This window comes from Pagrus pagrus (assembly GCF_965226575.1).
Source record: "Pagrus pagrus genome assembly, chromosome: 17".
Classification (NCBI taxonomy): domain Eukaryota; kingdom Metazoa; phylum Chordata; class Actinopteri; order Spariformes; family Sparidae; genus Pagrus; species Pagrus pagrus.
Window position 1 is genome coordinate 15,631,817 of NC_140201.1, and position 22,252 is coordinate 15,654,068.

The window sequence follows — 22,252 nt, forward strand, 5'->3', positions numbered from 1 at the left end:
TGTCGGATGCAATCAGTTCGTCAGTGCTGCTTCTTTCAAAGGTCCAGCCAAACCAAATAGACAGCCAAGCTGCATGACCCGATAGAGACCTAGCTATCTCCCCTCCCCCCTGCTCTCTGAGCTCTCTCTTTCCCTGAGATTTCTCACCCACTCCCTGTCGCTCTGAACTCTGGACATTTTCCTCTTGATAGACACTATTTTAGTGATGGGTATGCAGGGTAAAGCTCTGTTCCCCTTCCTTTTTGGGGCTGGTATATTCACGTTAAATAGAAAGAAAAAGGGAAAGTTGGACTTGAACATTTTTGCCTTTGCATATTCTTTGCATGAATGTTTGCCAATTGGTATTCGAGGGCTTTGATTGTCTGCCCCCCCAAAATTGCTCACATAAGTCAGAAAGCATGCCAAAGCTGTTTGGGTCAGGCTGGCATAGCTGTCGCACCACAGAGCTGAATAAAGTATTGTTGTGTTTCATCCTGGTCAGGACGATATGTTCACCCGGAGGTGACAAGTGGCAGATTTAGGGAGTGCAAGTGTTGTCTCAACTAACTTAAAGGGCATTTAGGAAAATTACCAATTGACCATCTTCCACCCTTCATGTTCTGCCTCTTATCTGGGTCCAGATCTCAGTAGCAGCAGGCAAAGCAAAGCAGCCTAAAGGTCTTCCAGCTCTTCCCAGGGAATCCCCGGGTGTTCCCAGGCCAGATGGGATATGGAAGCCCTCCAGCATGTTCTGGGTCTCTCCCCCCAACTGGGAGGAGACTCTTCCTGAGTCATCTGACAGTCAGCCAAAAGTCCTTTTCCAGCGGTCCTCCAAATTTGATTGTAGAGAACTGCGATCAGGATTTATACTAAGCAGGACTACTTTTTCTTGTTACTCATTATCTGACAAATATTTTTAATAGAAATCCATTTTCCAAGTCACAGGTTTGGCCAGATGTACACACATATAACAGTCTGGCAAATGGTTAATGGAAAAAAATGTAACCAAGGTTTATACATAATAATGATGCAGTCTCATAAACTGTGTATGAACGTCTCCACTCACAGTTGTAAACAAATTCCAGTGAGCATCCATGCAGTGAGGAAGACTTCTACAGATTTTAAATTTGGGAAAAAAGGGAGTGCTGGTGTGAGATTAGTACTCTGTGTCTGTAGATACCCAGACTTTGGGTATTGTGAAGAGAAAAAGACTGATTGTTGCACCTGGGGTCGTTCCATTACAATTTTTTCCTTCCCTGATACCTGAACTTAGGTATTGGTCGATACTGAGTACCGTTTCAATACCAATGTGTATTATTGGATCAGTGCATAGACTCATGTACTCACCGATTCCCGATCCCAAATTTTAGGCTATATCAGAGACATTTCGGATACTGGCAACGGTATCCGAACAACCCTTGTTGCACCCATACGCACCAACAAAACAAATCTGCATTAAGATAATATCAGACAACATACTGCCTGTTCAATATTATCAGTCTAGCTCTGTTGCTGAACCAAACTTTACCCTTAACTTCTGTCTTGCAGGTGATGCAATAGCCCAGCTGACGGATGTTGGATCAGCTTTGCCGTCCCAGCCAGATGGACGCGTGACGGTCTTCAGTGATAGGACAGGGATGGTGAAGGCTGCCCGCCTGCTCCTCTCCTCAGTCACCAAAGTCCTTGTCTTAGCTGACCGCATCGTCATCAAACAGATAACCACATCACGCAACAAGGTGAGACTTGCAGACGTCAGGTTGTGCAACCTTTAAGGATTTACATGATATTTCTTACATAGCCTCTCAAACTCCATCCTGAGTGCTTTATTTCTAAACAGATAAGCAGTGGCAGTACTTGAGAGGTAATTGAAGGGAAGCAGCCCATTTAGCGGCCACATAAAAACACAGACATGTCTCATCGTACCTGGCTGTGCTCTTAGCTGGACAGCGGGATATGAATGCATCCGCAGACTGAGCCAAGAATGGAAGCAGGGGGCCTAATCATGCCTGGTTAGCCTCGTTTGGACAGACAGTCGACAGCCCCCTGTTCTCCATTACTGGCAAACACAATTACATCTCTTCCGCCTCTTTGTCTGCTGCGGATAAAAGCTGCTGCGTTAGCGTTGCCAGCTAGCAGCAAAATTAGAAGCTACATAGACTACTATTAACTAAAGTGCAGGTTAGGAACTACTTTATCTGATGGTTTTATTTTAGGAAATCACTGATGCGATTGCATCACAGCGAGCCATTATTACTCTTAAAGGGAGCGCAGTAGTAGCACAGTAATAGGATGTAAAAAAAACTTTTATTCTTGATTCTGTTGTTAAGGATTGAAACATATTAAATGCTATTTTACAAGATCAGAAATAAGTTGTTCACTGTACCACCCTGATCTTTTCACTCCTCTCAGGTCCTGGTTACCCTCGACCATCTGGAAAGAGTCAGCACCTTCCAGGAATTTGTGCAGATTTTCAGCCAGTTTGGCAATGAGATGGTGGAGTTTGCCCACCTCACCGGAGACAGGCAGAACGTGAGTAGCATGCGAAGAAACTAACTCTCTGCTTTTCTGTCTTAAGAGTCTCCAAATCATCAGCACAGTGTAAATGTCTCTCAATAAATGAAATGCAAATGTGATTTAACTTGGCAACTAAAACAGCTGCATATATGCTGGATGTAGTGATGATTATGAACATGCACTCATTTGGCGCCTCATTTTTGCAACACTGAGCACGTTTTGTTTATTCACGTAGATGTAATCTTCTAACAAGCCGTGATTTTGTAAACATGATATTCTGAATGCAAGCAGGTGGTGGAATTAGACTGAGAAACCTGCAGTATTTACACAATGAATGTGCAAGAAAGCTCAGCAACGATCAATATTTCATGCGTCAAATATTTACTTTTCCCCAAAAAATAAAACAATGAAGTAATAAGACCTCTTCAGGCTTCTTTTCTACTTTTCTAATCCATAAAAGAAACGTACAGGCCAGTTATGACTCACACTCCTCAAACACTGTTTACATCACGATCCGTTGTTGATACAAACTGACCTATGCTTTCAGATGCGTTCTCTCCACAGTATACCTCAGCGAATTTGCAAAACAAAACTTTCACTCAAAGCTTCAGAAAAACAGACCGACTTTCTGTTTTAACTTTGTTCTGTCAAAGACCGCTAATCCGTCTTTGATGCATACATTCAGCCTCTGCAACTAAAGCGCTTTGCATGCAAAAGCTGATGTAAAGTGCAACCGCTGCGATATCTAGACAGGGAGAGCGGATCGACCATCCCTCTTTCTGAGTTTCCTCGGGGCTCGCGTCTTGACACACACATCATGTCTCACTCCAACATCGCAGCTTGCTCTCTCTCCTCATTTGCCACCCTGTTTTTCTCTATCTTTATTTTTTTTTGGGTTGTCGTATTCACTCCCTCTCATGCTCTCCCAGGCACACGCATGTGCACACAGCCCTTTTGAAAAAATTCCCCATCTTCAGCTATTGAAGCCAGGCGAGCACGGAGGCAAAAATAATGACAGATAATCACTTCGTCTTTGTAATCCATGGCAAAACGATGGGAGAAGAGTTGATTCAGCTGCCTTTTCCAAAGCTTGTATCTGACTAATTCAAGCTGTCTATTTCTGTTTGGAAGCGGCAGGTTGCACACACTGCATTTTCTGTCCTAATCTGGTAGCATCTCTTTTTATTAGATGACAAATAACCTAGGAAGTTTCATGTGTGTGCAAACTTGGAGAGGAATTGGTGTCGCATTTGTGTGTCCCTTCATACCAGCATGAAAGAGATTCGCTGCATACGTTTGATGCTCGGCGTCCCTCGGACACCCAGAGAGTTTTAAGAAGTTGCAACTGAAGTAGAGCCACCCATTACCATCTGCTGTGTGTGTGTGTGTGTGTGTGTGTGTGTGTGTGTGTGTGTGTGTGTGTGTGTGTGTGTGTGTGTGTGTTTGTGCTGTAGGACTTAAAGGATGAGAAGAAAAAAGCACGGATGGCAGCAGCCAGAGCAGTGCTGGAGAAATGCACCATGATGCTCCTCACAGCCTCTAAGGTAGACAGCTGGCGCACCAACACTGCACCTCTGAGCAAGGGGTTATGGATTATGTCCAGCTTAAAGATTTAAGGCCATCTCAAGTTCATTTCATGTCAAGGTTTCTCAAATCAATGGTAAAACTCAAAACTCAAAGTCACAGAATCATAGAAAACAAAGAATGAATAATTGTGGGTGAAATACTTCTATAAAAATGATAAAAAAGGGTTGAGAAGGACACAAACTTTGACATTTCACATTCTCTCCAAAGACTTGCCTGAGGCACCCCGACTGCGAGTCGGCACGGATCAACAAAGACGCCGTGTTCCACCGAATGCGCTGTGCCCTGGAGCAGGTCATCGAGATAGTCACCGAGGCACGGAGCTGCGGGGAGAACAAGGTCCTTCCTGCCAGCATCTACGACGGCATCAAGGACTTCAGGGTAGGTATTAGAAATTAGGCTTAGGGAAGGATATGATACATATCTCACTTCAGGCTTAAGGTTAGCAATGCTTGCCTGACAGGTGTTGACCTGTGAAGTTATAATCCTCCTGTGGGTAAATCATTATGCTCAGTTTTTGCTGTTTAGCTGGCAGTAGCATTATTTATGTAAATAAGAAAGACCAAATCAAAAATCCTCAAATCTTATTCATCATCAGACAATCAACATGGAGGACCAGACTTTGCTTTTTTATAATTTGGTTCATATGCTTGTATGAATCACCGTTAAACCGATCATCACTGTGACTAATCATCCCTCTCCTCCTTGTGCACTGACAAATGAAAGAAATAAAAACAGACAAACACAAAGAAAACATTCTGCAGGGGTCTTTTCCACCTAGAGAAAAGAAGAAGAAAGTATTTTAATGAAAGGACCCAGAGATGCTCATTGCTTTTAATGAAAGGCTTCATAGCTCTTAGTTGTAGAGTTTAACTGAAAGCTTATGTAAACCTGAAGAAAAGGGGACAGAGGATGAAACAGGTAAATGCATTAGCTTTTATGTTTGTGTGCTTGAGATACTGTTTGCACAATTTATTGAGCACCTTTGATGGCCCAGCGTGACTATATATATCCTACAGTCCTTGTTAATTAATGATGAAGTCAAGTGCATAGTAATAATGAGATTGTATATTGTGTTTTTTCACCTCACTTCACCTTACTGAGTAAAACTTTTTTGAGTTGTCACCTTCTTTCCTTCTCAACGATCCTTCAATGACTCCCTATTCCCCACTCCTCCTCTTCTCTCCTGCAGACCAGCGTGGAGTGCCTGCGGGAGAACCTGTACTCCTTGTCGCCCCAGAGCGTGGGCAGCCAGCTGGAGGCGCTGGTGGAGCGGACAGAGGACTTCACTGACTCGGCCTACACCAGCCACGAGCAGCGGCAGGCCATCCTAGGTCTGTGCCAGCTGGCGCGCCAGGACACTCAGCAGCTGGTGCACGCCTGGGTTGAGGCGGTATGTTGGCACAAGCGGGCACGCTCGCACATATGCACATACGCCTGCAGGAATATTCATAAAAAACATATGCTACCGTATGAATAATAATGATAAGTACCTCATCTGTAAGACACTTGTTAAAGAAAATAAGATGTAGAGTTATCCGAGCAAAGAGGAAGAGATCACTGCTGCAACATAGTCTAAAATAAAAGAAATGAACACTTGACCCAGTCATTCACTTTGCCTACTCACTTTCTTTTCACACGTCCCTCCTGGAACAACGGAGCACAATAATCTGATTCAACCGAGAGAGGAACATCACGCATTAGAGGCTCCTTGGCCTTCAGAACTGCCTCCTTTTCTTGTTACACTTGTTCAGTGTGTTCAGAGTACACAGAACGACTGCTGCTACATAATCATATGGTCGTGCCTCATCTCGCCTCTGCAATTGAAGGTCATCTGGAGAACTGAAAAGAACGCTGTAATATCTTGTAAATGTAAAGAATGTTAATGTGCAGATATACTCGGATGTTCGGCCCAGTCCAATTTGTGTTCTTGATTCTTACTGTGGCAAGTTAAATAGCTTTTTTTACTTGTTTTTATTCCAACTGGATGGGTCAGAAAGCATGAAATTAAGAAAATTGTTGTACGTTATTTAAATAACATATACGTTTTATTATCTTAGTGTGATTACACAAAATTGCATGTTGAAATGCCCAACTTTCTCAACCATGCTAGTAAAGCCCCAAGTTCATTTTCCAGTCAAGTCTTTTTCTGGCTCATTCTCATACTTTTTCCGATATCAGTGTGACTTAATGTGTGTGTGCCTATGAAACCATGTTGGCTCTCATGTTCTCTCCTCCTCTTCCTCTCCTTTGTCTCACCCGGAGCAGCAGTCTGTCCATGCCAAAGAGGCCACAGAGGACATGGAGGTGGCCATCCTGAAGACGTGCCAGAGTGTCAATGACCTCAGACGTGAGGTGAGCAGCAGTCCGTCTCTGTGCTGCCCGAGAGACATAGACATGACTGGGATGTCTCCTGCTGGACGTTCTGACTCAGTAGCTGGTTTTCTTTCCCACATCAGATTACCTGTCCCCTCAACCATGTATCACCTCTGCTCCTTTTTTTCCCAGCCTCCATAGCTCCCTCCTCTTCCTTTATTGTGTGATTTAATCTTTGATTCTTCCTGCAGCTCCATAAGGTGGCAGTGGGTCGTGCCTCAGACTTGCTCAAAGTTCACGGGGAGCAGTTGCCTCTGCGGGCTCTCAAAGCTGCAGGCGCCGAGGGGAACCTGGAGGCGGTGGCAGAGTATTCGCGCAAGCTCACTGAGCAGAAGGAGCAGCTGGTGGAGGTAGGGTAGGCTGAGAGAGAGAGAGAGACTGGGAGAGGCCACCAGTTAAAATATGTAGTGAAGTTAAGATGTTTGTCCTCAATCTACCTTTCTTAGGTGAACTAGCTGGCAGGTTACAAGCATTTGTTTAAGCAAGTGAGTGCACACAGGTTGAGATGAATGACAATGTAGAATACACTTCTCATCTCCAAATGAAAGTCAACATTGGTGTTTTGTAATAGAAGCAGGAAAATACCTTGCAGGCTTTGTCATGTCTTTGCTAATGGCCCTAACAAACATACCTTACTCTAGAATTTGAAAAGAGACATTGTGTAAGAGTAAAGGTGCTGTTTTGGGAAACCAGTATGTTTTCTTAAGATTCATTTACAGAAAGTACACACACACACACACACACACACACACACACACACACACACACACACACACACACACACATCAAAGAGGAGGAGTGCTTCCTGGACTCCTGGAGTTGAGGTGTTCTTTGGATAGGGATAGACTTAAAATTCACTCCAACGCACTCTATTTCTAAACAGTAAACATTAAGAGAAAGGTCCAAGGCATCCTGTTTTTAAAGGTACAATTTGAAGTCTTGGAAAATAAAATTAAATCAGAAGAGAAAAATTCTTCAGTGATTTTAATGAATGAATAAACCGAATGAACTGAATTTTATACTGTATTACTTTGTCCATGTTTGTAGGATGCTTCTAAGTAGCCACCGTTCTGGCTTCAAACAGTGTTCTGGGGATTTCATTATCCTCACCCTGAGGATGGCATATTGATTTAGTTGTGGAAATAAAATACTGTATATCAATTTAATATTCCTGAATCTGTGTTCTTACCTTAATAATGTTGTAAATATTACTTTTCTGAGGGTGAATTTATATTCCAAAACTACTTAGTGCACCTTTAAACAATTCAAATGCCTTTATTGTCACGGCATGGTCGTCATAATGATCTGAGTTTAGAACAAACTGATGTGTTTCAGCACCGAGCTGTTGTCAGGGAGACTGCCTGGTGAAGTTAAACCTCATTTAAATGTTTTTAAAAGAGAAAACCTTGAAGCGTTCTTGTGATGTTATGTGTACTAAAAAGGAGGTTTCAATGTCAAACACTCTAAAAATACATAATTTGTCCGCTGTGATACAATTAGGTATGATCACCTATGATTATGGTTATATCAGTAAGAGTTAAATTAGTTGCAAGGTAGTTTATACAGTCAATTTTAACATTTATCCATTTCCTGCTGTATATCACTCAAATGTCAGAAGCATCTCCAGTCAATCATTTCTTCCTCCCGTGTCTTTGTCTTTAGACGTGCCGGCTGCTGTGCCACGTGTCGGGGTCAGAACCTCTGGAGATCACCTGTATACACGCTGAGGAGACGTTTCATGTCATCGGTCCACAGGTAACTTTAACCCTCCAGACACTTTCCATATGGATTTTAGTTTATTTTGACATTATACCTCATTGATTGATGCATAAATGGCAGCAAACAGGGTAGACAGGATGAGTGTGGAAGACAATCAGATTTAACTTTAATTAAAACCGAGACCCTTTTTGTTTGATTCAACACTTTTATTGCACATCAATAAAGTCAAACTGGGAGTAAAATCAAACCTGAGTAATATTGTACTGAGACGCAGCAGGAAGGGAAAACAGAGAAATTACCTCACGTCTCTTCTGTCTCCCTCCTGCACCTGCCAACCATTCAAGAAAGCTGGGAACATGCTGTCCACCTAGTCCCCCTATCCCACATCTAATTATGTTTGCTCTTGGAAACCATCCATGCCAGTAATTATCCAGCAATGTAGAATGTCCCCGTCCTGCAGCGCTAATGTCAGGCCCCGCATGGCTCTGCAGTAATGACTCCCCTCCTAAGTTCAAAGGTCAGCCAATCAATAACGTTGCAGTATGGGTCGACGGTGGTGATATGTCTCTGTGTGTGCCCAAAGTAATAGAGGGGTGGCCCAGAGGGTAATTGGCTATTAAATACTACACTGTAGGAGATGGGCGTGGGGTGTGTATGTGTGTGCGTACTTGCACGTGTTTTTGTGTGTTAGGTATTTTAAATCTCGAGTCTAGATACCAGACTTGATTGCAAAAATTATACATTGATACATGTGTTGTTGTTGATAAGCTTGAGCATAGCTTCACACAAAGTCATGCATCAGAGAAGATTGATGTTGAAGCCTTTAAGGCCCAAGGCTTAATTGTTTTGACCATATAGATTTTATTCACTGTTGATAGGCTGTCACATGTGACGTGTAACCAATCAGATAGTGTTGTGGGCAGGACATAAAGTGAGACCACAGTGTGGTGACTACAGACAGAGAGAGGTGGCTGCATCAGAGCCAAAGTAGAGCAAAAACACAGATACCGATGATTGAAAATGCTGAATATCGGCCTTGATAATCGCTCTATCCCTACTATTAATATTGCTGTTTATGCAGAACATTTAAGTTGCTTATTCATGCTCCCTGCCTGAGGCTATTTTATTTCTTACCTGCCTTTGTTTAATGGGGTACAGTTGTGAGTGTAATACTAACGGGCCTGCTGATCGCAGCAGTAGAATCGAGGCTCTGCTGTAAACCCATAGAAAGTAAAGTGGTTTCCAGGGGAGCCATAGTCCAGAGAGAAGGGGGAATGCAACCTGTTACAGAAACAGGCTTACAGAGTTGTTAACAATAACTAAAATCAGCCTTAGTCAGCTTAGTTTCTATGTTAAAGTGCAGTTTGAAAGGCACAGCAACTCCCAGCCTTGAGTGTTTGGTTTACTTTTAGATCAATAGCAGAACCTGATTAACCTGAACATGTGAGCAGAATTGCACCACATTTTTGCACTTTTTTACTTTTCTTGCACATTTTGTTTGCTTGGCTACAGACCAACTTTATTTAATTTTTTTTTTATTACTTTTTTCACGTCCCTATTCTTCACACTCATCCTCAGATCATCTCGGCAGCCCAAACGCTCGCCCTCCACCCGTCCAGTAAAATCGCCAAGGAGAACCTGGAGGTGTTCTGCGAGGCCTGGGAGTCCCAGCTCTGCGACATGGCCCTGCTGCTGAGAGAGATCAACGACGTCTTTGAAGGCAGGCGAGGTGCGATTCAGTTAACTTAACGGATACTCGTGTGCATTTGGGTCAGCATATGTGTGAGGAACAGGAAGTCGTTAAGAAACAGAGGAGTTAATGCGGACTAAATGCTGCCAGTGGCACTTTGGTTTGAAAAAAATCAAACTGCCTGGTGAAACCTTGATGAATCACTTTGCCCATGAACACTTCAATAACCTAAATGAAAATTAAAGTTCCGGCAAATGAAGCAGCAGGAGCAGATATTCTATGAATGAATCATCCTGGACTGTGGAAAGTATTTTGAAAAAAGAACAACGTCAATGCCATTCAACACCCCTTCAGTCCTCCTCTGTACTCCCCCTCTCTATTAATCAGTGTACCAGTTACCTGAAGAGCCCAAATCATAGGCACAAATCAGCTGTCAATGTCAGTGAGGATGCAAAGATCGCATAGCTACCCTGTATGTATATGTGAATCTCCTGTATATTTGTGAATGCACACACAAACGTATGTTTGAAATGTTGGATGTAAGTGTCATCGACCCCGTGCGTTCACACACTGTAAATCTGAGAAATCTGTTTTGGCATATTTCCAAGACGGGGCTGCCCTCGAGAATGTGACATAAAAGGCAGTAAATATTTTGAAGTGCAGCTCAGTGGGTGAAAGGATCACATCCATCACACATTTATATCCGCGTGAAGCCAAAGCGCTGTGTTAAAAGGTAAAAATACTGGCACTGTGGAGAGATTTGCTTTTATCATTTTCACCTAATCCTCCCTGTAGTCGATTGAAACAAACTGTGCTTGTTTGTGTTCATGATGAAGGATAAAAACTGTGTCAAGGGTGGACTGTGATAAAAGCAAAACAATTTTATTACCATATCACTGAATAACCATAATTGCCCCTCTAATTGTCTGGAAAAGTGTGTGTATCTACACGCAAACATTCACAGGGAAAACACACATTGTTTTCTGCCTTTTTATTTTCTACTTGTGACCTTCAGAGACTCACAATAACTCTCTTCTCCTAGGAGACAAAAGACCGTATTTGTCACTTCCCAGACCCGGGGTGAGTATCGCACCACACGTCCTCATGAATATTCCAGCGATCCAATGGTTTGTAATCCTCTGATTAATGCCTCCCTCTTTTCCCACAGAAACACTCACTCACCAACTTGAAGACTGCCAAGGCTGTCAAGTTGGATGCAGAGGTAGCGTACAGCAGCAAAGTCCTCTGGCTTTCCGCACAATACATCACGTCACGTCTCGCGCCCTGATCTGACAGCAGTATATTCATCTCTAGGAAACTTTGTGTCACTCACATGCAGGATTGATGGTGTTCGTATGGTAATGGGCTGCAATTCTGCTGGCCGGCAGTTTGTCACTCGCTGTACTGCCACCACAGAAGGCAGGATTATGCTGATTATAGGACTTCTCAGGGTGTTAACAAATGAAAATAACCCTGTTTGCTAATATATACGTTTCTAAGATTACATCCATTATGTTTTATGTCTTCTCCCATATAGAATTACTTTGTATGTGTGTTCAGGGAAAAAAAGGCGATTCTTAGACGCATTGCAATTCTGTCTTGAAAAAGGATTCCTCGATGCAGAAAAGTCAATAAATTGGACATTTAAAACCAAATTATCAACATTATGATGACCTGTAACAATTTTGAAAGACTGGGCCGTGCGTTCCTTATGGACGGTGAAACCTAGTTGATCATGAACGTGTCATGTGTTCATTCTAAGCTAGGCTGCTTGTTCAGTTTGGGTGAGGATGGAAGTAAAGACATCTGTTTCATTTCATTATCGATCATTACAAATATGCTATGTTTTAAAAGTAAAATCAAACATTTTACTGCTTGAAAATGCACCGATAATCGTTTCACAGTCCCATCGTAGTCCTCTGAATCCGAATCAAATCAAATCGTTTCAACCCCTGATGTGCGTCCCTTTCTCCAGGAGCAGACAAGCATGGCCAAGCTGGGCCTGGAGCTCCGTCTGCTGTCGTCAGATGTGGACACCGAGGTGGAGAAATGGGAGGAGCAGGAGCACGACATTGTCCGACAGAGCCAGAGCCTGGCCAGCATGGCCTACAACATGCACCTGTTCACCAGGTAACCCAACAGCACCACAGGGGCTCACGCACACGTGCTCCGATTTCATATCTGCAGCCTGCTGATCTGCTACATTCATTTCAGAGCTCAACATTGTAAAGCCTCTTAAGCACCCACATGAATCTCTTTAGAGGCTTAGTGTTAATGAGAGCCCCCAGCTATCGATATGCGCCAGGCGTAGTTCGCGGCTCTGGCAAAGTTGACATGACTATGACTCATTCTGACAATGAAATCGTTGCAGCTCATCTAGTGTCTGTTGATTGCTGTGGATGTATTTTGTCCCCATCCATCTTCCTCATCCATGTATCCCTTCCTCATTTTCTGTTTCCCCCTATTGATTCTCCAGAGGGGAGGGGCTGCTGAAAACAACACTAGATCTGTTTCTTCAAGCTGAGGTATGTGCATCCATATCCGCTAATCTCTCTCCACCTTCTGTTGTGTTTTCCTCCCGTTTTAACGAAGTTGCAAGTGAATGCATCTGTTTTTCCCTTCAGAGTAAAGACATATTGGGACGGACAGATCAATAGCTTACAATAGTAAATGCCAGCATCCCTTCATTCACTTCCCTCTTACAGATTTGATAGGGCGTGCCTGGGACACACTGGACACATGAAGTTATAACAAACAAGGTTGTACGGAGGAGTGTATCCTATTGAATTGGGTTCATTGTCCATAATGTGCAGTAATTTGTAGAATCAGAGCCGAAAATGTCAGCCGGGATTTATTCCATTTGGGTCGAGCGGTGGAGATAAGAGAGAAAAAGGACTGATAGGGGGAAAGAGACGGGAAGGCATGCTGATAAAAAGAGCAAAGAAAAAGTGAAATCTCATCATATTTACTGACTGTACTTTGAAATGGCTTCCTGGAGGAAGTTGAAACATTTATAGTTGGCTTGTATTTGTGTAAAACTTTTCTTTCTGACTCTCTGTTAAGGTTCTGTCTGAAGAGGGGCTCCAGCTGTGCTCATCTCTCAGCACTTTTTCAATTCAGGTATGACCTAATAAATAAATCTCTCTCTCTCTTGAACACACACACGCGCGCACACACACACACACACACACACACACACACACACACACACACACACACACACACACACACACACAATTTAAAGTTGCATTATGTAAGAATTACAGTTTGGAATTTAACCATTAAATAGATTTATCAGCAGAATGTGAAGGAAGACATATTGTGACGCAGATATATCTACTGAAGTTAGCATGCTAACCAGCTAGCCCTGGCCCGTCCTATCTCATAATACTACCCTAAGCTCCCAGTCCTGACCGCCAGCAGCACAGCTAACTAAGCTAACTAGCTAACGACAGGTACAGTTAGCAGCCGTTAGGAGTTAGTCTGGTGATATGCTGCCCCCTGTTTGTAAAGAGTATGAATTCAAGACACAGTGCCATTTCCAAATATTTTTGCACATCAAGACTTTTTGTACAGCCTCGGTTCCAAAGAAATTGGGCTGCTGACAAAAATCAAACATAATTTGCCAATCACTTTTGATGTTTACTTGAAAAATATCAGTACAAAGACTAGGGTGCCTTGGTAGCTCACCTTGTAGAGCATGCAGCGTTTGTACCTACCACAGTGGTCCGGTTTCGATTCCAACCGGTGACCTTTTGTGTCATTTTAGGCTTAGAAAGCTTTTAAAATTGTTATAACATTAATAACAGTGTGACATGTAATTACTTAGGTTTAGTTCCTGTCACTACCCCCTCCCTCCTTTTCTGTCCAAATATTCAGCTTCTATCCAATTAAGGCACACAAATATATTAAAAGAACAGTACACAGACAATGTATTTAAAGCAATTGTGAAACACAACCATATAAAGAATATTTCTACATGGGCTCAGGGTTCGTTTGCTTAATCTGGATTTTATAAGTAGCAATGCAATTAGTACAGAAGAATATTAAAAGCATTAAATCAGCTGTAGAAATCAGCATAGAAGTAAAATGAAGCCTGTGAGGAAAGAAGACAGTTTATTTTCTATTGCACAGGGTGAGCTACTAACCCATCTGTATGCAGACACACACAAACACAAACTGGCACCTGTGCCCCCACCCACGTTACACCTCTCACACACACACACCCATATCACCCATTCTGGCATGCCACGGTGCCAAGTCTGCCTTATAAATCACACAGCGAGAGCAGGAAATTAAGGCTGTCACACACTCCCACCGTCCTCCTCTCCTCTATGAGTTGAGAGCTGACAAACAAGTGTAGCCTCGGTGCCTTCCTTCCTCTTGCCCTCCGCCAACTTCTTCCCAGGGTCCTCCAAGTTTAATTAAACAGCTTGTCTTGACAGCCATTAACGACTGCCATTTGTCACTGCTGTATCTGTAGGTGTGTATGTTTGTGCATGTGCGTGGAGGGGCTGAGGGTTGGGGGAGTTGACTAGCGACCGCCTATTCATAATCAGGAGGCCCAGCTCTTCAACTTGCCTCACGCTTTCTGATTAATTACATCAAACAAACTGGTGCTAATGGAGTCCCTGTCTCTCCCTCCACTCCCATCGTTCTTTGGCACCAAACACACTCGTAGCGCACCTGCGCTGCCCTCATTGAAATTATGAGGCTATTTATGCAAATGAGTTTGAGCATTTTTAATTGAGGTTTAAGAGGTTTTGTGTACTTTTGTCATTCATGTAGAGCTGCCCTGAATAAAAGAGCTTGTGTTTTTAGGTCGTCGGTGGCATGTTACTGAAGTAGATTGATGGCCCCCGTGACTGAGATCTAGGGATTAACTCAGCTGGATAACAGACTTAAGCAGTAGATCATGACCTAGCTGTTGCTGATGGATTACATTGAACAACACTAAATCTGAATTTATGTCATCCTACTTTTCCCTTTTTGTGGTGTGTGTAAATCATAAATCCAAAACCTGTAAATCTGTCAGTGTCTGTGCATGTTAACCCAGCCCCCACTGGATAGCGGCATGATAAAACATCTCTGCCGTCCTGACAGACATCTCTTCTCTCTCTGTCTTTCTGTCTGTTCCAGCTGGTTGACGAGGAAAAGACTTTGGTGGTGACAGAGATGGAGAAACTGGTGGCATTGTGCCAACAGCTGCAGATGGGGGCCAAAACCCCTGTACAGGGCAAGACTGCCACCTTCCAGAAGGTACGCTAGCATGTCTCCTCTTTGTTTGTTCGCGTGTTTACACGAAAAACGAATGCATGCTTTGTTTTTGCCATGAGTCGGTTTCCTTTGGTTAAATTAGCAACATCACTCAGAAGACAGCAGACCTTCTTTAATTCTTTTCTCCATAATTAGCCTTGACAGCATCAAATCCACAAAGAAGCCGAGCTCACGATAGAGCATGACTAACAATGTTACTTCATCACTGGCTACAGCATTATCTGTGAGCGATCTGAGAGTAACGCCATTATCGAACTCGCGCTAGATTAATGAATGTCTGCTAGGAATTAATGAGCATCTTGGGCGGAGATGAGCTGCCTTAGGTCACCTTGTACTAAAGGCGAAGGTTGGAATCAAAAGGACGGGATGAAGAATAGCGTGTCCTCTGCTGATTAATGAACATCTCTTTGATATGTAATGGCTCCCATTTCTCTGTCTCTCCATCCTAATGTTCACTTTATCATTCATCACAAGTAGGAGAGTGTGTGTCCGTCAGGGGTTGGTGCAGCCGAGCACTGGTCAGGAAATGATACATTTTAGATGCTGGTGTGCTCTGTGGTATGTTGCTAGATTCATGTTTCCTCCCCTATTTCTTTGTCTCCAGGTGGACTCATCCATTCAGACAACCAGAGGTATCTTGGCTGTGGTCGTCTCCCTCCTCCCGCTCTGTAACAAGCTCAACAGAAAGGTGACAGCCAGGGAACTGGACTACACAGAAATGCCAAACTAAAAGAAAATATTCACCTACTGAGTAAACTGTTGCCTATTTAAGCATCCAGCAGCATCCGGCAGTTATTTCTGGCTAACAAGGCCAAGCCGATACATGAATGAATGGAGAGAGAGCCAGAACTTCACATTTAATGGTCACCGAGACATAAAAACTGTATGATGATTGGCTTTTGGGGGGGAAGGAGCAGAATATGTGTCATACAGCTGCCATCTCTGGCGTTACAGACTTTTCTATTCAAAATGCCTCAAGTAGTCTGTCTCTCTCTTATGTCTCTGATTTTAATGCCAGCCCCCCCTAAACAATCTCTAGAAGGGGAACCGTCACTGCAAACCAATTGTGATTGGTTTAAAGAAATACAAACTGCAGAGTTGGGTGATAATTCTCTGATGATACCAGTACTCATGAAAACATTCAATATAGCAGCTTTAAAGTGTATTTATTTCAAATTGTAATAGCCAATAGTCTATTATATCTTTTATTTACACATACATTATTTAGAACAGCATAAAACCAGATTACAGAAATAAAACAAATGTGACAGGAAAGGTCAAAGTTTTCAAAAGATGGCAGGCTCTTGATTGTATTATTGTGTCTCCTATTCATTTCCTCTCCATGCCGTGTCCATATGCAGTACAAGTCAGAGAGGAGCAGCCTGGGTTCCCCGCAGGACTGGAGAGAGAGGCAGGATGCATCCACACCTGTCAAAGACGAGGGAGCTCTCAACAACAAGAACAGCAACGGCTTCGGCGTCAAATCCTTGGAGCAGCACATGACCAGCCTCAACCTCTTGGAGAGCAAATAATCCAGGAAATAGTCACCTCCGTTCGTCCGCTATTCTCCCACGGAGCAGCACATAGCCAACCTCACCTTTTCTGGAGGATGTGTAATCCAGGAAATACTTCACAGCCTTCATCCTCATGCACCCACCAGAGAGTGGGCTCGATCCGTGGGGTGAAGATGGCTGCCTGGGTCAGTCAGAGTTTGTATTTGCTTTCTGGATGACGAATTGTTCGTGAAGTTTACAGAGGGAATAAAGCAGATCCATGCTCTCTGTGCCCCAGGGCAGCTTGTTACCTGTAGCACCAGTTTCACCCCAGTCCACAAGATGGAGACAATCAGCCAACACTATGACTTAGCCATTTGCAGTGAGCCTCTTTAAAGAGCAAGAGGGGCCTGACACAAACCTGATTTCAGAGTCACTTTTATCACTTCTCTTGATATTGAGGTTGATAAACTGATCAGAAATCAGGAACAAACTCCTCTTGATGCTCAGCTCAGCCATACATCTGTCTTCACCATGTGCCTCTGTGTAAGAAGCCTATTCGCTTTGTGGTGTACTGTAAACGTGTTGCACATGTTAGCCAAATGAAGAAAAAAAAACAACAGTGAAATGGCTAAAAAACTCATCATGCATGACGCCATCATCACCAGACCTTTGTGTTTGTTTATGGTCAATGTGTCATAGGTCTGTAATATTAGCCATAGTGGTCCATTCTGTCCTTGATCGCTGGCATCGCAGCTAGCATCTCCCTGCTGTAAAGAAGTATTTTAAAAGTCGACCACGCCACATGATTAATGTCTAATTTCCATGCAGTTTTCTATGGAATGTTCCCCATGTGCCATGTTAGTAACAAAATGCAAAAATCACAATTTAATGCCAAATATGATTGTCCTCATGAAGAGGCTGCTACCTTCAGCTTGCTACTCATATGAAATATAAAGCTCTTAGTCCTCCGGTGTACATTCCTGGAGATTTTTTTATTATTATTTGGGACTGGTTTCTCCAAAAAGTCAGATGATAAAGATGATGGTTTTGGGATGTCAGGACCTTACTTTATAATGTCCTGAGTATTATTAAATCATATTATATACCATTTCTCTTTCCTCACTAAAGAAATGATTCTGAACTGGCGCCTGTGTCAAATGGAGCCTTGAAGTGTACTTGTTATGAAGACTATCATTGTGAAGCTGCCTATTCGGCCAGTATGTATTAAATGGTATATGGTTTGTATTATATGGTACTTGAAGCATAGATATATACAGTATAAATATATACAGTGACTATCCTAAGGTAAAGACTTTGGTACTAAGTGAGGGTGTGGTATTGACTGAAATGAATAACAAACATTAAGCTTTAGAGATGCTTTGTACAGTGTGAGAGCAGCTAAGGATGCTGGGTATTGTAGTGGCACTACAGATGTGAAGAAATCATAGATCTAGTTTTGGACCATCTATTCTTTTGACAATTGAAAGGTAAATAAAAGTGACACGTAAAAAATAAACAATATTTTTTCTTAAACCACTGTTTGTGTTTATTGACATTCTAGAAAAATAATTCAAACTGAATATTAGTTCAGGGTATTTAACAAACAGACTTCAAGTAATTTATTATTCCATTTCCTCACAAACCAAACAATAAATTACAGACTTGAATGCTTCCTGAAACCTTCCTCATTTTCTGAAACATGAAAAACATCTAGTAGTTTATAGGCACAGTGCAGTTCTTGCATTATATGCAATAGTCCCTTTGAAGTGACCAGAAGGTGAATGTCACTCACCAGGAGAATTTCCTCAGTCTATACCCAACCAGGTGGAAGTAGGAGGAAGAGAAGGTCTCCCAGAACAGTCCTGACTTGACAAGAACATGGAGCACCGTCAAGAGGGTTGTGATTGGTCAACTGTACGCTTGCCGACAACGCTCTCGAACTCCTCTCTGCTCAGAAGATTCTCTGTTATGCTCTTGCTCTCCTCAAACTTTGGCAGGATGACAGCAATATATCCCTCAGTGGATGGCTGTTCAGATTGACAAAGCACAATTAAAACATTTCAAGCATTTGTTTTGATAAGATGAGATGACTTTACTTAAATGATTGTGGTGGAGAAACTGACAAAAATGATAATAAGAGTGCTTTTTAATCCAATGTAAGGAAAGGCGAACACGTGAATTATTAGAAATACAAATAATCAATATTAACAGGTGGACAAACACATACATGGTATTCAGATGAGCACATATCGTAATAACATTAAAGTGTAAAAGTATACATTTACCTTTTCCAACAAGAGATTTGGTGTTTCTAAAATATTCTCATTGACCTCAAGAAGACGGCCCCGGATGCAGCTGAAAACCATCAAAGATCCATGTGACTGATCATGACAGAAAAAATAATTGTGGAATGTGTGTAGAAAAACAAGCTCGTCTCACCTGTAGATTGTGTATTCAGTTTCATCTGTGCATGTTATCCGACACAGAGGTGCAAAATCAGTAAGGAACTGACCCCCCTGTAACAGGAAAAGTGATTGAGACGCATGATAACTGATTGATAAGTGACGATACACACTGCACACATCTTCATGAATTATTAGGAGTTTACCCGCTTGGACTTGCCGGACACTTTATTGTTCAGTCGACTGCAGCCATTACTGATCTGGTAATTGATGCTTTTGATTGTCCGCCCGTTCTGAAGGATCGGGTGAGTGTGTGCTAACGTGACAACACATAACCTACAGGGAACAAACACACATTTAAAGGTTTGCCTTCAGAAAGGGAATTCCAAAAGTTAACAATATCAGTGTGTAGGTAACTTATATTCAGTGTGTATTAAATCAAGTACATCTTTACAAATCTGTGAGGTAGATTTAAACTTCACATTGTAATAAGGAGCATTACGAAAAGGGCCCAGGAAATTGAACGTCCACAAATAAAAAGCCTTCTACCAGGCAGAAATGTGTCCTGATGATATCAGCTTCTTCATTGGTTTGTTCATCACATATTAATGGAAGTTTTTCTCATATTGTAGCTCACATATAGACAATATTTATATAATATAAACCCACAAAAAGCCTCAAAACCACACTGGTCAACACATGAAGAAGCCTTAACAAAGAATGAACACACAGTGAGTTTTGTAATTACCACCACCTGGTGTTGATTTCACTGTCTGCCCATCACACCACTGTTACCTGTTTGAATGCTGCAGGATGCAGTGGTCCTCACACGGTTTCCCCTTCATGTCTAAACAAAACAACGACAACCATTTTAACGCATTCGTTACATTTGAGGCGAACGTGTTATCAAAATATTCACTGCTCTGAGGTTTCAAGTTTAGCTAGCCGAATTAGCCACCGCGCGGCTAACATGTCAGAAATGTCAGTAATAATGTTATTTACCTGCTCTGTACCATCGTGTGTAATATCGGTCCACAACTGAAGGCGCCTTTGCTTCTGTGTCTTTCTGCTCCACGCAGTCCATCAAAAGTATTCACGATACAGGTTGTAAGAAGATGTGACTGACAGCAATGCCTACCCTTACCTTGCTCACTTGGTTACTTTGCGTGACGGACAGAAAATGATGTGACACCGGGCGGTCCGTCCTTTAAACGAATCCGAATGTTTGAGAGCGAAAGGGTTCCGGAGATAGTTTGTTGTTTTTTTTTCTTTTGTAGGGGAATGAAGAGGTGAACTTAAAACTTAAAAATGCAATAAACAAAGTAAATCTTAGTCTAGTACAAGACTTCACAATTTAACAAAAAAAATGGCAGCATGGAGAAGAACCAGACAGCTGTCGATCAGAAATCGATTTACCAGCTAGCTACTCTTTCACCTGATTAATAACAAATCCCCCGTTTGTAATTCAGTTAATCTGAACCAGAACTGATGACACCCAAGGCTCTACTCATCTACCAAAATAATAACTCACTTCTCCTTTTTCCGGACTGGTAAGTACATTTAATCTAACCGAGAATGTCAGGGATGTAAACATTTGCAAGTCATCTCTTGCTCTGTGTTTTCCAGCTGTTATAAACCGCACTTTAGTTTAGTAGTAATTGATACTGCCACTTAAATCTGAATCGGATTAATCCCAGGTTTCTCAAGTTCAAAATGCACTAACACTTTACCAGGACTCCAGACCCTCAGTGGCCCTTTGACCCCATTTATTGTGTGTTACTTGATTTGTGGGCACTTGATGAATTTAAAATTTTTCAACAGTAACTACAATATAAATGTATGATATTATAAAGCTATATAACCTCAAATAGTAAGCATTAATACTTGTCTGGTACCTGTCTTGAGGGGCCCCTGTGCCAAAAATCTCGTTAACACAAATTTGTGCTGGAAAAAATGACTACAACCTGAGGCAATAACGCCTGAAAGCAAAGTGTTTTTGCACGCTGCATCTTTTAGGCCCTGTAGCAGGGTCATGCAGTCATACTCATGCTGCTGTAATTAGTTGTGTCGCCACCTGGGACACATTGCGAGAGACATTTTTCACACTGCCCACTAGATGTCAGACTACTGCTAACAAATGCAGTGTACTTAACTGAGAAGTTAATGTGATTTAACTCTGCACATGCAAACTCCTCAGATGACATCAAGGTTTGTTAACATGCAAATCGTCTGTGGGTACATCTCCATATTTTTAAACTAAAGCAATAACCCCAGCTAAACATTTCCATATTTAATTAAGATGCAAAAGCCATCTCACAGTGTGTGTGATCATCTGTTCAATTTCCATATTTTGAGCTACGTGTCATGTTTTTCCCCCAATTGGCGCTAATGATTCTCACAGATGGCAGATAGACAGAGAAGTATGTTGAGTCTGCATCTCAGTGGATTATGTAATGAGGTGGTCTGAGAGAGAATGGATGGAGAATGAAGGACTGTTCCCCCTCCCATGGATCTGGCAAGTAGCCCCTCTCTGACCCAGACCAATCACATACCAAACATGTCTGGCTGGACGTGGTACTTGCGCAAGCCTGAGGGAACATTTTTGGGGGATTGGTATCGGCACGAGGTAGATTAAGTAATGATGACTTCATCCTGGTCACATTCTTGAGAGACGGAGTGAGAGAGACTCAGCTGAGGGTTTGGGGGCACAATGGGTTTTCCATGTATTTACTCACCACTACCAAGATTTGGAAAGTTTTAGCTGTCAAGACCCATCGTAATGAGTTTTCCATTACTCCTCCGTCTGTGGTAGGCCGTGGTCTGCAATTAATTTAGACATGAAACCCAAAACCATTGTGGAAACAGTGGACAGAAAGGGAGTATCCCATAGATATGCAATCTTGCATCAGGCATTTCCAAATAACTATCTATCTATCTTTAAAGGTCCAATATTGTATAAAGAGAGATTCCTAGTCTTTTTTTAATTATGAAGCAGTGAGGTGCATTTGATTAGTGCAAACTGTAGCTGCTGCTCAGTTATCCATGCAGGTAGCCGCCGAAAACTGTGAGTTCACGGACCAGGTGACTGTTGATGTTTATACTGCTAGCACAGCAGCTTTGGGGCTAGCTGGTTAGCATGCTAGCCTAAGTAGATATCTCTGCAACACAATACATAGATGTCATAATGTCAAAAATGTTATAACTCCACACTGTGT

General features: G+C 42.4%; 2 protein-coding genes across 2 annotated transcripts in view; one reads left to right on the plus strand and one right to left on the minus strand.

Moving 5' to 3' along the window:
- ctnnal1 (catenin (cadherin-associated protein), alpha-like 1) overlaps positions 1-18,168 on the plus strand; it is a 53,894-nt gene extending 35,726 nt beyond the window's left edge. Inside the window, exons 3-19 of the mRNA XM_084380018.1 lie at positions 1,528-1,715; positions 2,389-2,508; positions 3,948-4,037; positions 4,288-4,458; positions 5,270-5,470; positions 6,346-6,432; positions 6,645-6,803; positions 8,116-8,208; positions 9,751-9,901; positions 10,905-10,942; positions 11,031-11,084; positions 11,838-11,992; positions 12,339-12,387; positions 12,926-12,982; positions 15,002-15,121; positions 15,744-15,827; positions 16,501-18,168. Coding sequence (XP_084236144.1) covers positions 1,528-1,715; positions 2,389-2,508; positions 3,948-4,037; positions 4,288-4,458; positions 5,270-5,470; positions 6,346-6,432; positions 6,645-6,803; positions 8,116-8,208; positions 9,751-9,901; positions 10,905-10,942; positions 11,031-11,084; positions 11,838-11,992; positions 12,339-12,387; positions 12,926-12,982; positions 15,002-15,121; positions 15,744-15,827; positions 16,501-16,671 — 1,988 coding nt within the window. The 3' untranslated portion in view covers positions 16,672-18,168. The remainder of the gene's footprint in view (positions 1-1,527; positions 1,716-2,388; positions 2,509-3,947; positions 4,038-4,287; positions 4,459-5,269; positions 5,471-6,345; positions 6,433-6,644; positions 6,804-8,115; positions 8,209-9,750; positions 9,902-10,904; positions 10,943-11,030; positions 11,085-11,837; positions 11,993-12,338; positions 12,388-12,925; positions 12,983-15,001; positions 15,122-15,743; positions 15,828-16,500) is intronic.
- abitram (actin binding transcription modulator) lies at positions 18,166-20,298 on the minus strand. Its single transcript, XM_084380019.1, has 6 exons — positions 20,040-20,298; positions 19,833-19,884; positions 19,244-19,373; positions 19,075-19,151; positions 18,921-18,990; positions 18,166-18,662 (listed from the first exon to the last, which is right to left on the minus strand). Exons 1-6 carry the CDS (start codon positions 20,119-20,121, stop codon positions 18,525-18,527), a joined length of 549 nt encoding a protein of 182 aa, XP_084236145.1. The 5' UTR covers positions 20,122-20,298; the 3' UTR covers positions 18,166-18,524.
- Positions 20,299-22,252: the final 1,954 nt, after the last annotated feature.